This window comes from Brienomyrus brachyistius, unplaced genomic scaffold, assembly GCF_023856365.1.
Source record: "Brienomyrus brachyistius isolate T26 unplaced genomic scaffold, BBRACH_0.4 scaffold133, whole genome shotgun sequence".
In the NCBI taxonomy this organism is placed as follows: domain Eukaryota; kingdom Metazoa; phylum Chordata; class Actinopteri; order Osteoglossiformes; family Mormyridae; genus Brienomyrus; species Brienomyrus brachyistius.
In genome coordinates this window covers 320,730-334,187 of record NW_026042408.1, presented here as the reverse complement: position 1 = coordinate 334,187, position 13,458 = coordinate 320,730, and the positions used below count along the sequence as shown (strand labels likewise).

Here is a 13,458-nt window from a genome sequence, read left to right as displayed (position 1 = left end):
GGTTGCTTGGAATCGATTTGGATCCGACTAGAGTCATTTGCACCCAATATTTACTCATTCCACCTTATCTATACCTTTCATCGTACATTCAATATAAAATGGATGAAGTTACAGCTTTGGATGCCGATCACAGGAATTTCTACTGTCTAGGTGTTAGTAGAGTGTTACCTCTCTTTGTGTGTCTAGTGGTTTGATGTGTGTGTCGGTTAAGCTACGTTTGCTGCATATTAAACTTTCGTAGATGGGCAGCGTGTCCAAACCGGGACGTATTGACATATATTATATTTCATTTATTTATCTGGATAGCGTGACGCATGGCCTGAAATCGGGTCATTCTAATTATATGGATACGGTTTCTGTGGTTCATTAATTCCAATAAATATGTAGGGTTTATAGAGGTTTGCCAATTATAACGCATCTGGCGCGACACTCACACTTTCAGACACTCACGCACGAAATCTTACCCGAAATCTGTATTATTCCCCTATAAACCTAAAATTAGCTACATAAGTAGCGTTGGGGTGGTTTGCAAAACTTACAGACTATTTACAAGGTAGTAAAACTGTTACATAAAGAAAGATTTTAAGCTAATATATACAAACCTCTGCTTGTATAAAACTTTACAGATTTACTTGCTGATGCTGCTACTGTCAGATAGTCGGATCTCCCACAAGCAAAATAATGGCTGCGCAAGGTTGATAATCAACGGAGTTACTAAACCCGACATTTTAAAATAACCTGCACTATATGACTGATTACATCACTCGTCGGTTAAGATTTCGAGTCAGTCGGCATGAAACAGCGTTTTAAAATATATATTTGTTCAAGAGACAAAAGTGTATTGGTTGATGTTTCTGCGTAATTTTGTAGATTTCCTCTGCAGCTATGAATGTGTCTATTTCCTTGCCCATACTGTCATTTTAGGTACACGCTTTACACCAGGACCAAGCTGGGGTACATGATGTACAAGCGCCAGGTCCGAAAAGCGCACGAGCGCTTCCAGGCCGGTTACTCCAGCGCGCACCCACTGGAAATCAATGGTTTGTGTTTAGTGGCTGCTTGAGTGAGAGCAATTATCACTGAAGTTTATCATATACGGATAACACATGTTTGATTTGTCGTCGGGTATTAAAATAATGCCTGAAGGCTTGCCGACGCTACTGTACCCTGTGCTTATTGACGTCATTGGCTACAAGCTCTGGCAGCGGCGCGCTCTCCTACATGATTCAAAACACACCCGCGGTATTGATAACAGCAGGAGTTAAGCAGGCATTTATAACATATTACACTGTATGACCTTCCTCATGAGAGGTGCTCACACACTTGTAGTACATTAAAAATAGCAGCATGAAAGCGTTGCGCACTGTCTGCTCCATGTCTCGTTTAAATTAGCCACGAGTCCTGCTCGTGCTGATATAATCTTTTATACAGCGTATTTGTACGTATGTATGTTTTAGTGCACCTGCTGAATTATAGTGTTTTATTATTTTAGCAAATTAAGCTGGTCCTTGCTTGAAGTCTGTGTGGTAAGTGTATATGTGGAGACCCAGTTATTAGTTTTCTACTGCGTGTAAGCAGGCTATGTACGTCATATTAAAGCTTCGAATCAACTTCACTATACTGTAACGTGAGGGTTTAATTAGCTGCCTAGATTCGTTAATTTAATTATGAATGCAGGTCAGTTCTGGTGGTATTCATAAGTCTTGCTGTTTACAATTTAGATGCAGTTTTATTTATCTATTTTATGAGAATTTGTTTTAAATCCTATCTGTATTCTGAGCTTTAAATTTACATGTGCACTGCTCTTGTTTGTGTTACGATCGCGGTGAGCGTGCAGGCAGGCAGACAGCGGGGAAGGATGAGCCGGGTAGGCAGCGGGGAATGCCATTGTGTGGCAGTATTTTACTCATCATCTTCAAAAGTGAACTGAAACCCATCCATCCATCCATCCATCCATCCATCCATCTTCCAACCTACTGAGTCACGAGAGGGTCCTATCCGGGAATCAACAGGCACGAGGCAGGGAACAACCCAGGACTGTGGGCCAGCCCATCGCAGGGCACACTCACACACCATTCACTCACACATGCACACCTACGGGCAATTTAGCAAGTCGAATTAGCCTCAGCATGTTTTTGGACTGCGGGGTGAAGCCGGAGTACCCGTGAGGCAACAGTGCTAACCACTGCACCACCATGCCACCCCGTGAACTGAAACGTTTTATTAAAATACCTTGAAGTCCGAAGAGTCTAAATAATCGCATGTCCAGTACAGACCACTTGAAAGCATAATACACAACAGTACCGAAATCTGAATATCTTGTATATTAGAAACCTGTATGACAAAACGGACCCATAATATTTCTTTTTTAATAATTATAACTTCGCCTGCTAAGCAAACTCGCAACCCAAGGGGTGAAAATAGTTGCCACAAACTTCCGTAACTATTTTACACCCCTTGGGTGTAAAATTGTATCCCGTTAGTTTTATCCCGTTAAAACTGAAATCCCTTATTTTCGTAGCTGTTAAAGCTTGAATCTGTTTACTCGTTGTGTAACGCTGTGTGTGTACTTGATATCAGGATTCTCTGATTGTTAAAAGAAGTTATACACGGAAATATAAATGTCGTTGAAAGATATTTCAAGATTGAAGAAGAATTTTATGAGATGTGTTCGCCAATCCATGTTCACGTTAGTCTGCTCTATAGCCGAATTATTTATCTAGTGAGACCAGTATAATACCCTTCTGCGTTCAGGATGATATGCTGTAAATATATAATGTGCGCTTCACATAGAATTTAACTTATAATAATTAGATTTTGCACGCAGAACATAATAAATATAATATTAGGGATTTAGTGGGCTGCGTAGATATTAAGTAGATAAAGTGGAATGAGTAAATATTGGGTGCAAATGACTCTAGTCGGATCCAAGTCGATTCCAAGCAACCTCGTGCGGTTTCCCTATTAACCCGATTACTGAACAGAAACGCAAATCGAGACAAGGAGGTATTTAAAGAACTAATTCAGCCTCCTGTGCATCACTCACATCCATCATGGCGAAATCGCGCTGTATTCAGCAGCTTTGGGCTCACGCAAGCATTTTACTCGCTGTTCTTGCCGTCTCTTTCGCGCAGAAAACGGCTGTCAAGAATTTCGTTTCCGCTTCAGCCAAATGCCAAGTGTATGAGAGGGTTCCATGTGGCGATCCTGCTTTTGGCCAGGCTGCTTGTGAAGCCATAAACTGCTGCTTTGATGGCCAGCAGTGTTACTATGGGAATGCAGGTGAGGCTGATGCTTTCCTAGCATGGTTCTTCTGGCAAGTGTGTGTGTGATCTATTAAATGGGCGTGTGTGGATTCCTCTTGCAGTGACTGTGCAGTGCACAAGGGATGGTCAGTTTGTGGTTGTGGTGGCCAAGGATTCCACTGTGCCCCAGCTGGATGTGGCCAGTGTCTCCCTGCTGGGTGGAAATGCTGCCCCTTGCCTCCCTGTTGCCACTACGAATGCCTTTGCCATCTACACCTTCCCTGTGACTGCCTGTGGCACTGTGGTCAAGGTGGGTTGTGTCCTTGGGAGCAGGCTGTGTGTGAGGCTCTTGCTGAGGTTTGTAGCTTACCTGTGGTTCCCTTTCTAGGTGGATGGTGACTATGTAGTGTATGAGAACAGGATGACGTCTTCATATGAAGTTGGTGTGGGCCCCCTGGGATCCATCACAAGGGACTCCCTCTACGAGTGAGTGGAGTCTTTGGCCCTGTAGCCCTCCTTGCTGGTGTCTGTATCTGATGGCCTGCTGTTGCCTGGCAGGCTGCTCTTCCAGTGTAGGTATTGGGGTGCTGAGGTTGCTTCCCTGGTGGCCGCTGTGAATACAGTTCCACCACCTCTGCCAGTAGCTGCTCCAGGGCCTCTGCGGGTGGAGCTGAGGCTGGCAAATGGCCAGTGTTACACTAAAGGGTGTGATGAAGGTACGGTGCAGCTTGACCCCTGCTGCTGTCCCTGTAGGTACATGGTGACTGGGTTTCCTTCCCCCCCCATGCTGGTATCTGCAGGAGCTGCTGCATATACCTCCTACTACCAGGACAGCGACTACCCTGTGACCAAGGTCTTGCGGCAGCCTGTATACGTTGAGGTTCGCATCCTGAATAGGACAGACCCCAACCTTGTCCTGGTTCTGGAGAACTGCTGGGCAACACCTGGCCTTGACCCTCTGAGCCTGCCTCAGTGGAACCTCCTGGTTGACAGGTGAGTGAGAAGCTGGCCCCTGAGGGGGCACTACCACCAAGGAAGAAGCCTTCCTTACTTGAGGCCTCTTGGTACAGGTGCCCCTACCAAGGTGACAAGTACCAGACCACCTTGGTTCCTGTGGATGCTTCCTCTGGGCTTCCCTTCCCAACCCACTACAAGCGCTTCATTGTGAAGATGTTCGCATTTGTGGACCCAGCCTCCCAGCGACGTTATCAGGGGAAGGTATTGGCACTGCAAGCAGTGGCTGTTGGCTGGCCTGTGAATGTGGAATAATGCAAGCCCTGCTGTCTCTGCAGGGGTTCATCCACTGCAGTGTAGCTGTGTGCCGCCCATCGGCCACTGACAGCTGTGAGCAGAGGTGCTTCAGGAAAGGTGAGCTCCAGCCTGGCTTCCCTTCAGAATGGCTGTACGCATCTGACTCCTGCCTCCCTGCATTTCAGGTAGGGATGTTGCTGCTGCACACAAGAGCTCCTCCCCTGACACGGCTGTGGTGTCCAGTGGGGAAATGCATCTGGTGGCCCCCAGAGTCGGACACATGGCTGGCCGGTGGTGATGGAAAGCTGCTCCTAGTGGGTGAATGTGTTCTCACAGCTGCTGTGGGCTTGTGCCTTAATAAAAGGTGCTGACTTTACATTCTGCTTGTCCTGTTCTCTCTGTGCTTGGAGGATTTTGGGGGGGGTGACTGGTTTAGGTGGACTTCTTGTGACTTGTTCCTCCAAATGAGATGGTGGCAACTCGTATAGCAGGAGCCACAATAACACATCTCCCCACCCCAGAAGACTCTGTCTCCAGACATGACCCATGTGGCCAGGCTGTCTCTGCTGGCACTGAAATTGATGTGGCAACAGTGGACCCTTTACTTGTCCTTGCTGTAGGATGCAACCAGTCAAAGCCCTTTGGCTGTCACCAGGAACCTCCTCCTTGACAGCCTCTACTGGCAGAAACTGACTGTTCTACCAGGGTGAACTGCACATGGCATCTGACTAGGTGGACACTAACACCTATTGGGGTCAGCCCCAGCTGACACTGGGAAGTTCGGGGTAAGCAGTTGTGGAAAATGGATATACTGGTCCCTTGATGCCTGCTATAAGGAGACTTTACTGTGTGTGAATGTATATTGTTACGACTGCTTGGCTCAAACAGTCCAAATGTGCAAAGGGAAACCAAACCGTAGCCTTCAAATGAATTTATTCACATAACCCATATATACAGTAAATACCGATCAAACAGTCGAATAATCAACGGTAATTCCCCAGGAGTATGTAGGTTAAGGCAGTTCAAGGGTGCTCCCCATTTAAGCAGGCATCTCATATCACCTCACCGCTCTGCAACGCACACAAATACAAAAAGGGGCGAAGCCATCGTAACGTGTGTGTATATATGGTGCAAGCAGGGAATAAACTAGCATTTTTGGCATTATCCAAGTTCAAAAGACCGAAAAAGCCAAATGCAAACTCGGCTACCAGTAATAGCTGAAGGTAGAGGAGAGGTCCGGGGAAAAAAATCAAGCAACTAGTATCTTGCGTCGCTGAATTCTGCATCGAGGGAATTGCAAAACCACCGGGAATCAATTTAACTGTGACAGCGCCGTAGTTCAATTAGTTACACCTGGATTTTAAAACAAGATCTAACATATTGTACAAACATTACATTAAATTGTCAAATCTGGGTACATTTTATCATTCGTAGGATTTAGTAGAACGTCCCCGAGACATAAAATGTCTTATCCCAATCGATCAGATAGGAAACCTGCAAATTATTTTAAAAGCACAATATTAAGCACATGTATTATATATTATAATTCCTCCTCACCAGTGTTTGTGCGCACACAGGATTGCGTCTAAAGTGCTTTATTTTAGACTAATAATCTGTATGCAGAAATGTATGTTCATATACTTGTATAATAATTGTATAATTATAATAATTTAAGCTCACATACCTGTATGGTTTGTGTGGCGGCTGGATCCACGACAACAGCAAGCTTTGCTTCCCTGTCAATGACCAAGTAGCTGTAGTTGTCCGTAAGACGGGAAACGGCATTATTTTAATACCTGACGGCAGATCAAACGTGTTGTCCGTATGTAAGGCCACTTAAAAAAAATTGGTTCTCGTACTTTTTTTGGAGGGGGTGGGTCGGGCGGGAGGGATTTTTAATTTTATTTTTTTACAAATTTTGATTGTTTGGACTTTCAAATATGTAGGAAAATACATACCGAAGAGAGCAGACCTACTTAGTACGCCTCCTCAGTTCTTCCAGTTTGTTGCGTTTCAAATATATTAAATATAAGAAAATACAAGAATGTAAATTCCTTGATCCATGTGTAGCTCATAAATGCCTTCCCAACTATGGATTTGGGTATTTTATGCTGATGTTTCATTCGTGAATATAAAAATGATACTATTTGAAACCAATATTCTGTTTGTCATTCCCATTCTAAATGGGAACTGGTCCCACCTCCCCTCAAGGCACAAGGAAGACACATCTCGGCTCTTCTCTGTCCTGGCACCTAAGTGGTGGAATGAACTCCCTAGATGTCCGAACAGCTGAATCCTTGAATGTCTTCAAGCGACGACTCAAAACATTCCTTTTTCAGAAATACCTGACGTAGAACTTCTGTATTCTTACTCGGCTCTTTTCTGGTGTGTGTGTGTGTGTGTTTTAAAAAATAAAATAAAAATCTGCACTACTCAACGGAGTTCAGACAGATGGTATTCATAGCTTGGGTCCTTATTGAACTAGCATCGGAAATTCATCGCAGAGTCTCAAAGCACTTATGCAAGTCGCTCTGGCTAAGGGCGTCTTCCAAATACTGTAAATGCATTTAAACTATTTAATAAGAATGCAATCATATGGTTGGTATTTAGTTCGTTGTTTATTTTGCACGAGTTTAGCGAAGCATTTCAAAATTTTGCACAAATCTTCCCCGCTTATCATGTGCCGTCTGATTTTTACAAGCCGTGCCGTAGAGCGATTCCAGCATTTCAGTCTTCCGGCTCCTGCTGCCACTTGTGCCATTTGAAGGCGCAGATGAAAGGTTTCCGTTTGATGCACCAGTCATCATTCCATTCTCCCAAGTCTGCAAGAAGTCACACAGGCTGAAGCAAACCCTCTTCATAATACCATAAACTTGTTATATAAAAATCGGCATATTTCTCAAAACACTACTGAAGTTCCACTAAAAGAAAAAGAGCAAGTAAAATTCAGAAAATTTTAGACAGGATTACAGTCAGGTGAGGAGATGCCTTGTCCGGCAGAGTTTGTTCTTTAGTTAATGTTTCTGCTGGGAAAATTCACTTTGGACAAAGGAGTTCAAGTAGATTTGGTCAATTACAGTATAAAATGTTCTGCAAGTAACCATTTTCCATGATTCCCTCTGGCTACTTTCCCCTACATCACTCTTCTCCCATCTACACCACTCTCCATTCTCTTACCTTTCCAGTTCATCTCCACACAGTTCTCATGATTTCCAGCATCATCTGGTTGATCTGGAACCCATTTCTCAAAATCCCAAGCAGAACCATCTGTCCAGATGAATGTACTTGACTGTTAGGGGAGAGAGAGCGATATCACAGGTCACTAGTCTGATATTACCATCCCAGGCTCACAGTAACATTACAAGGCACATGGACATCCCTGCCCTGTTCCCACGTCTCCCTGCGCTCCATCACCTGACCAAACCTTTGACCGCCCAACCAGATCCTTGGTGAGGAGGGGTTGTATTCCAACACGATGGCCAAGACATCCGCATTTGTTTGTTCATCGTGCACGGAGACCAGGTGACCCCCTGAAGCTGCCTGCCTGCAAGCAGACTGGTACACAAAAGGAACAATTAATCTGAATGCAGTATAGAAGTAATACAGATGTTGGCTCTGATACTGTTAGAATGAAATGCTTACAGATGTGCTACAAAATGAGGCACCTGGAGGACGGTTTGGGCTTTACCTCGGCATCGGCAAAGGAGCTTGGTGTGTTGAAATACTTTGCACAGTAGCGGCCCACTTTGTGCCAGTAGCGTTTACCACACTGCTTTGGGAAGTGGAGATCTACATTGTCTAGGGGAGCAGAGAAAACAATCCCATGGGGCTGTGCTATAACACTGTTCTCTGACATTATCTAATCATACAAACATGTCTGGGAAACAGCCTTTAACTAGGACTGAGGTAACATACGGAATCAAACCAAGCTAAACAAAATCATTTGGATTTGGTCCTGAATGCCCCAGGCTTATGTCTGACCCTCCGCACAATGGCCTGCAAGTGATCAGGATGGCTTTCAGAACACTGACCATCAGCCATTGCAGCAGGCATGGCAGCCAGGCAGAGGAGTGCAACCCCCAGCAAGCTTGGAGTCCTCATGTCTTGGTTCAGTCCCACAGCAACTCTCTGCAGAGCAAATTAGAGGTTAGTTCCTTTATATGATGATCCCCCAATACCATGGTGATTAGACACCACATGCTTGGTATTATACAATTAAAGAATTACAGCACTATTGCCACTGGAAAAACAGCATCGTATTTGTGCACAAGTGGTTCAAGTTTATTATACCACCTCAGAAGACTGCCTGACGGCATAAAGGGAGACAGCTCCCTCTAGTGGTATGTGGAGTTGTCACGTACCGTCGTTTGAGAACCACAGGTGTACACGATCAGCGGGAGTTGACACCGAATAGACAGCACTTAATATGAAGCCACCTTGGCAAGTACCGATAAGGACAGAAGTTAAAATGTGTATCCCTGACAAGAAGCAAATTCATACATGTTCCACCCACAGACGTACCACAAGAGAACGATCACGTCAACGGACCCTGTAAGGCCGGAGCCCACGCCAAAACTGAGGAATAATGCAACTGGAAGCAAGAGAGCCAATGGTCCCCAATATGTAGGGCTCTGGCAAGCCCACCACCACCTCTGCCTACTCCGCAGGTACCACTACCCCCGCTAATTCTGAAACTCCTACAGTTCAACTGAGAAGGGTGGGAGGACTGCCCTATAACACTGAGTCAATACAGCAGCAACATCATACAAAACCATATGCAGAATTTCGACAACTCGCCTTTGAAGATCTGTGACTCTTCTTTCCTTCGTTTTCTGGTTCATTCTGTACTTTTTATATACTTTTGTTACCCCCCTGTTGTTCCGATTCCCGTGTGTGCCACGCCCCCTCGTTTGCCTCGTTTGGAATCCGCGTGTCTTCAGCTGTTTCTAGTTGTGTTGATTAGTTTGGTGTATTTAAGTCCGTATCTGTGTGTGTGTCTCCTTAGTCCGGTCATTGACGTCGTTCTGTGGTATGGAGTTAGAACCATGCCAATACGTCACAAATACACAGAACACGTTTCACAAATGCCCCACGATCGGTAAACAAACCGGATGTAATTCAAAAATAACGAGCAATCCGCAAACGTGCACATCATGCTGTACAAATACAAAACATACGTCTCACACAAACACAATGCGCTTCGCAAATACAAGACACTGCTGTCAAACCAACACAATGCGTTTTGCTAATACAAATGCAGCTAGCAAAAACGAAAAGAGCGTCTTCCACAAGTATAAATACAGAATAAAACCAATAAGAAATATTTCGTCATTGTTGTTGGTGATTTTTTACATTTCCTACAAGTACACAGCAAGGTAAAACATTTGTGGATCCCGTGACTTTTGGCACCGTTATTCCACGCGAATAGGATGAGCTCCCAGGCAGCAGGTGGCGCCAGAGGGGAGCAGCGTCCAATTCAGCTCATTCAACCTTCGATTCGTGGAGCTCTATTGTTCTACCGGAGATCGGGGAGAGCGCGGGGTGCGGAGCGTCACGTATGAGCGGTCAACAGATAAATATTTTTATCTATCAGATATCATATTTCAACATAGTTAACTCTAATAACGACGTGTAACGTGAAAATAATCATTTTAACCGTATTGTAGACACTGCAGTTAGTTGATGTTTGTGCTATGCAAACTTTTTTAAAATCCAGCATATGTATTTTTTATTAACAACTAAAGTAATAGTAGTCACGCCGGACGAACGTAGGGCGAATAGCAATATTTTCAGAGTCGTGATCTCGGATGGTCTCGAAATAAAATCCCGAGACCGAGACGGGACCCGAGTACTACAACCCTACTGTTTCCTTTTTAGGCCACTTAAAAAAAAAATGGTTCTCGTCCTTTTTTTTTGGAGGGGGTGGGTCGGACGGGAGGGATTTAAATTTTTTTTTTTTTTTTACAAATTTTGATTGTTTGGACTTTCAAATATGTAAGAGAATACATATTTGAAAATACATACCGAAGAGAGCAGACCTACTTAGTACGCCTCCTCAGTTCTTCCAGTTTGTTGCGTTTCAAATATATTAAATGTAAGAAAATACAAGAATGTAAATTCCTTGATCCATGTGTATCTCATAAATGCCTTCCCAACTATGGATTTGGATACTTTTGCTGATGTTTCATTCGTGAATATAAAAATGATACTATTTGAAACCAATATTCTGTTTGTCATTCCCATTCTAAATGAACAACCAAGATTTTAAAATATATATCTAGAAAGAAAGTGTATTAAAACATGTTAAAACACGAGGAATTTACAAAATACAGGAACCTGAATGGTTGACCAAGGAAATGCAACTCTACAAACAAGTACTTAAGAACATGTACCACATAACCTCCCCAGATTTAAATCTTTGCACCAGCCCATCTCAGGTAGAGACAAATTTAGGTTCATGAAACCATTCCAAGACTAGGATTACACAATGTGGATCAATCGTCGATGTGGAATGCGCGGGAAATTCAAATTTCATCATTCTTGGGCATTTTCCATGCAATTTTTACGAAATAAAATAAAAATTCGGGTCGGAGGCATTTCGGCGGGTCGGGCGGGGACGAGAACCAATTTTTTTTTTTTTAATTGGCCTGTTAGCAGAAATACATGCTACAGCAGTTATGGCGTGTAAAATGCTATACTAAACCGAATGTATACATCTTTATGGAGGACTGACACACACACGTTAAACTCCTGTCTCTTTACCGTCAAGAAGAAAAAACTTTATTAACACTTTTACAACATCGGCTTAGCTCACAGCTGCCACCCATCGGTCATCAATACAAACTCTTTCACATATATACACTTCACAATTTGAGAGCACATTATTCATTTCTGTCAACACCCCCACTTGCTCTCACATTATCACCTTCAAAGAAAAATACAGTAGGTTCTATTTTCTCTTTACATCATATACACTCTCTTGTGTACATCTATTCTCCAAACATAAACTTTGCAAACTTAATCAACTTAAATGTTGTTGCAGGCTTTGTCATCACATCTGCTATCATTTGTTCAGTAGGGCAATAGATCAAACGTATTTTTCCATCATTCAATGATGACCTAACAAAATGGTATTTTATATCTACATGTTTGCATCTTTGTCTGCTTACCGGATTTTTCGCCAATGCAATCGCACCCTGATTATCTTCATATATCACAGGTGGTGCGTACTGATATCCATCAATACCTTCTAACAGCTGAACTAGGTACATGCATTCTTGTGTAGTTGCAGCTAAAGCCATATATTCTGCCTCACACGTAGACAGTGCCACAGTTGGTTGCTTTTTGGTTTTCCATGAAACCAAAGGACCGTTCACATTAAGGCTCACACAAAAACCTGTTGTGCTGCGTCTATCGGCTACATCGGCCGCCCAGTCCGCATCACTGTAAGCATAAATTCCCAGTTTGTCACTGTCACTTCTTCTGTAACACAACTCTTTTTCAGATGTGCCTTTTAGATATCTCAGTGTGTGTTTAACTGTACACCATTGCTCTTCTGTCGGTTCTGTAAAGTACTGAGACAGTTTACTAACAATAAAACTTAGATCTGGTCTTGTACATGTAGCTAGATAGATAAGGCTACCTACAACCTCTCTGTATTTCTTGACATGTTGCATCACTTCCGTATCACAATGGTAGCTCAAATTCTGTTCACAAGGAGTCATTCTTGGTTTACAATGTTGCATATCAAATCTTTCTAGAATTTTCTCCACATATCTCTTCTGCGACATTTTTACACATTCATGGTCTTGCTCAAAATCAATACCAAGAAAATGTTTCAGTCTGCCCATGTCTTTCATTTTAAATTTTCCAGTGAGCATTTCCTTCACAATCTTTAGTGCATTTTCGTCACTGGCAGCAATGATCAAGTCATCTACCCACACAACCATAATCACTTTCTCAGTTGTTGTTTCTTTAGTGTAAACACAATGATCCACCTGATTTTTTACAAATCCATTATCAATCAGAAATTCGTTTAACATTGTATTCCAGTTTCTTCCTGATTGTTTTAGACCATATAGTGATTTTTTCAGTTTACACACTAATTTCTTATTAGTTTTGCATTTGATCTCATAACCTTCTGGCTGTTCAATGTAGATCTCACAATCTATGGGTGCATGCAAGTAAGCAGTTTTCACATCCATCTGATGTAAGATCAGGTTATCCTGTACTGCTTTCTGCATTATTACCCTGATGCTAGTCATATTGGCAGTAGGAGAAAATGTTTCCTCATAGTCAATTCCCATTTTCTGATTGTATCCTTTGGCTACAAATCGTGCTTTGAATTTATCAGACCCATCAACATCTTTCTTAACTGCATATACCCATCTACCCCCCACTGCTTTCTTACCCTCAGGTAAGCTGGTTAAGGTAAATGTGTCATTATCTTTCAATGACTGCATTTCTTCATCCATTGCTTTACACCACTCTTTTGAGTTTGGTGAATTAACAGCTTCCCTAAATGAGAGGGGTACATTACATATAACTTTGTAACAGAAATCTATGTTAGTCAGAATTTGGTCATCATTCTCTTTTCCCAATACATAATCACTTAAATAAGCAGGTTTCTGTCTCACTCGAGAGGGGTATCGCCTGGGTTTGTTATCGGTCTCATCTACCTGTGGTTGAGCCGCCTGTGGCTGTGTTTTCTCAGGAGCATTTACTGGAACCTGGTCTTGTGTATGCCCTGAACTCACACTGGTATTTTGTTTAGTCTTACTAACTCCGTTCAACATTTCCAAATCGTCATCAATGTCCGTCTGTGTTTCCCGCTCTACTTTAGTCTTGGTCATGAATTTCACCAATCTGTGTTTCTGTACCTTCCCATTTTGAGGATAGTAAACCATATAAGCTGGGCTATTTTTATCATACCCAACAAAGATTCCTTTCTCACATTTTGGAT

General features: G+C 43.0%; 2 protein-coding genes across 2 annotated transcripts; one reads left to right on the top strand and one right to left on the bottom strand.

The window, feature by feature from the left end:
* Window positions 1-3,023: 3,023 nt before the first annotated feature.
* On the top strand, window positions 3,024-4,872 carry LOC125727916 (zona pellucida sperm-binding protein 4-like). Its single transcript, XM_049004908.1, has 8 exons — window positions 3,024-3,282; window positions 3,368-3,555; window positions 3,634-3,731; window positions 3,804-3,961; window positions 4,046-4,238; window positions 4,316-4,463; window positions 4,538-4,613; window positions 4,682-4,872. The coding sequence occupies exons 1-8, from the start codon at window positions 3,054-3,056 to the stop codon at window positions 4,792-4,794; spliced, it is 1,203 nt and encodes a 400-aa protein (XP_048860865.1). The 5' UTR covers window positions 3,024-3,053; the 3' UTR covers window positions 4,795-4,872.
* A 2,223-nt stretch (window positions 4,873-7,095) lies between these two features.
* LOC125727936 (lectin-like) lies at window positions 7,096-8,880 on the bottom strand. The gene is made up of 6 exons (XM_049004944.1): window positions 8,858-8,880; window positions 8,528-8,624; window positions 8,185-8,294; window positions 7,911-8,051; window positions 7,674-7,785; window positions 7,096-7,318 (listed from the first exon to the last, which is right to left on the bottom strand). Exons 2-6 carry the CDS (start codon window positions 8,595-8,597, stop codon window positions 7,224-7,226), a joined length of 528 nt encoding a protein of 175 aa, XP_048860901.1. The 5' UTR covers window positions 8,598-8,624; window positions 8,858-8,880; the 3' UTR covers window positions 7,096-7,223.
* Between the last annotated feature and the right edge of the window lie 4,578 nt (window positions 8,881-13,458).

Bases quoted from the DNA above. Each gene is read 5' to 3' on its own strand.
- LOC125727916 (XM_049004908.1), top strand. From the start codon at position 3,054: ATGGCGAAATCGCGCTGTATTCAGCAGCTTTGGGCTCACGCAAGCATT. The intron at 3,283-3,367 runs GTGAGGCTGATG...TTCCTCTTGCAG, and splicing joins GTGTTACTATGGGAATGCAG to TGACTGTGCAGTGCACAAGG. The intron at 4,614-4,681 runs GTGAGCTCCAGC...CCTGCATTTCAG, and splicing joins GCAGAGGTGCTTCAGGAAAG to GTAGGGATGTTGCTGCTGCA.
- LOC125727936 (XM_049004944.1), bottom strand. From the start codon at position 8,597: ATGAGGACTCCAAGCTTGCTGGGGGTTGCACTCCTCTGCCTGGCTGCC. The intron at 7,786-7,910 runs GTGATGGAGCGC...CTCCCCTAACAG, and splicing joins GCGGTCAAAGGTTTGGTCAG to TCAAGTACATTCATCTGGAC. The intron at 7,319-7,673 runs GTAAGAGAATGG...GACTTCTTGCAG, and splicing joins TGTGGAGATGAACTGGAAAG to ACTTGGGAGAATGGAATGAT.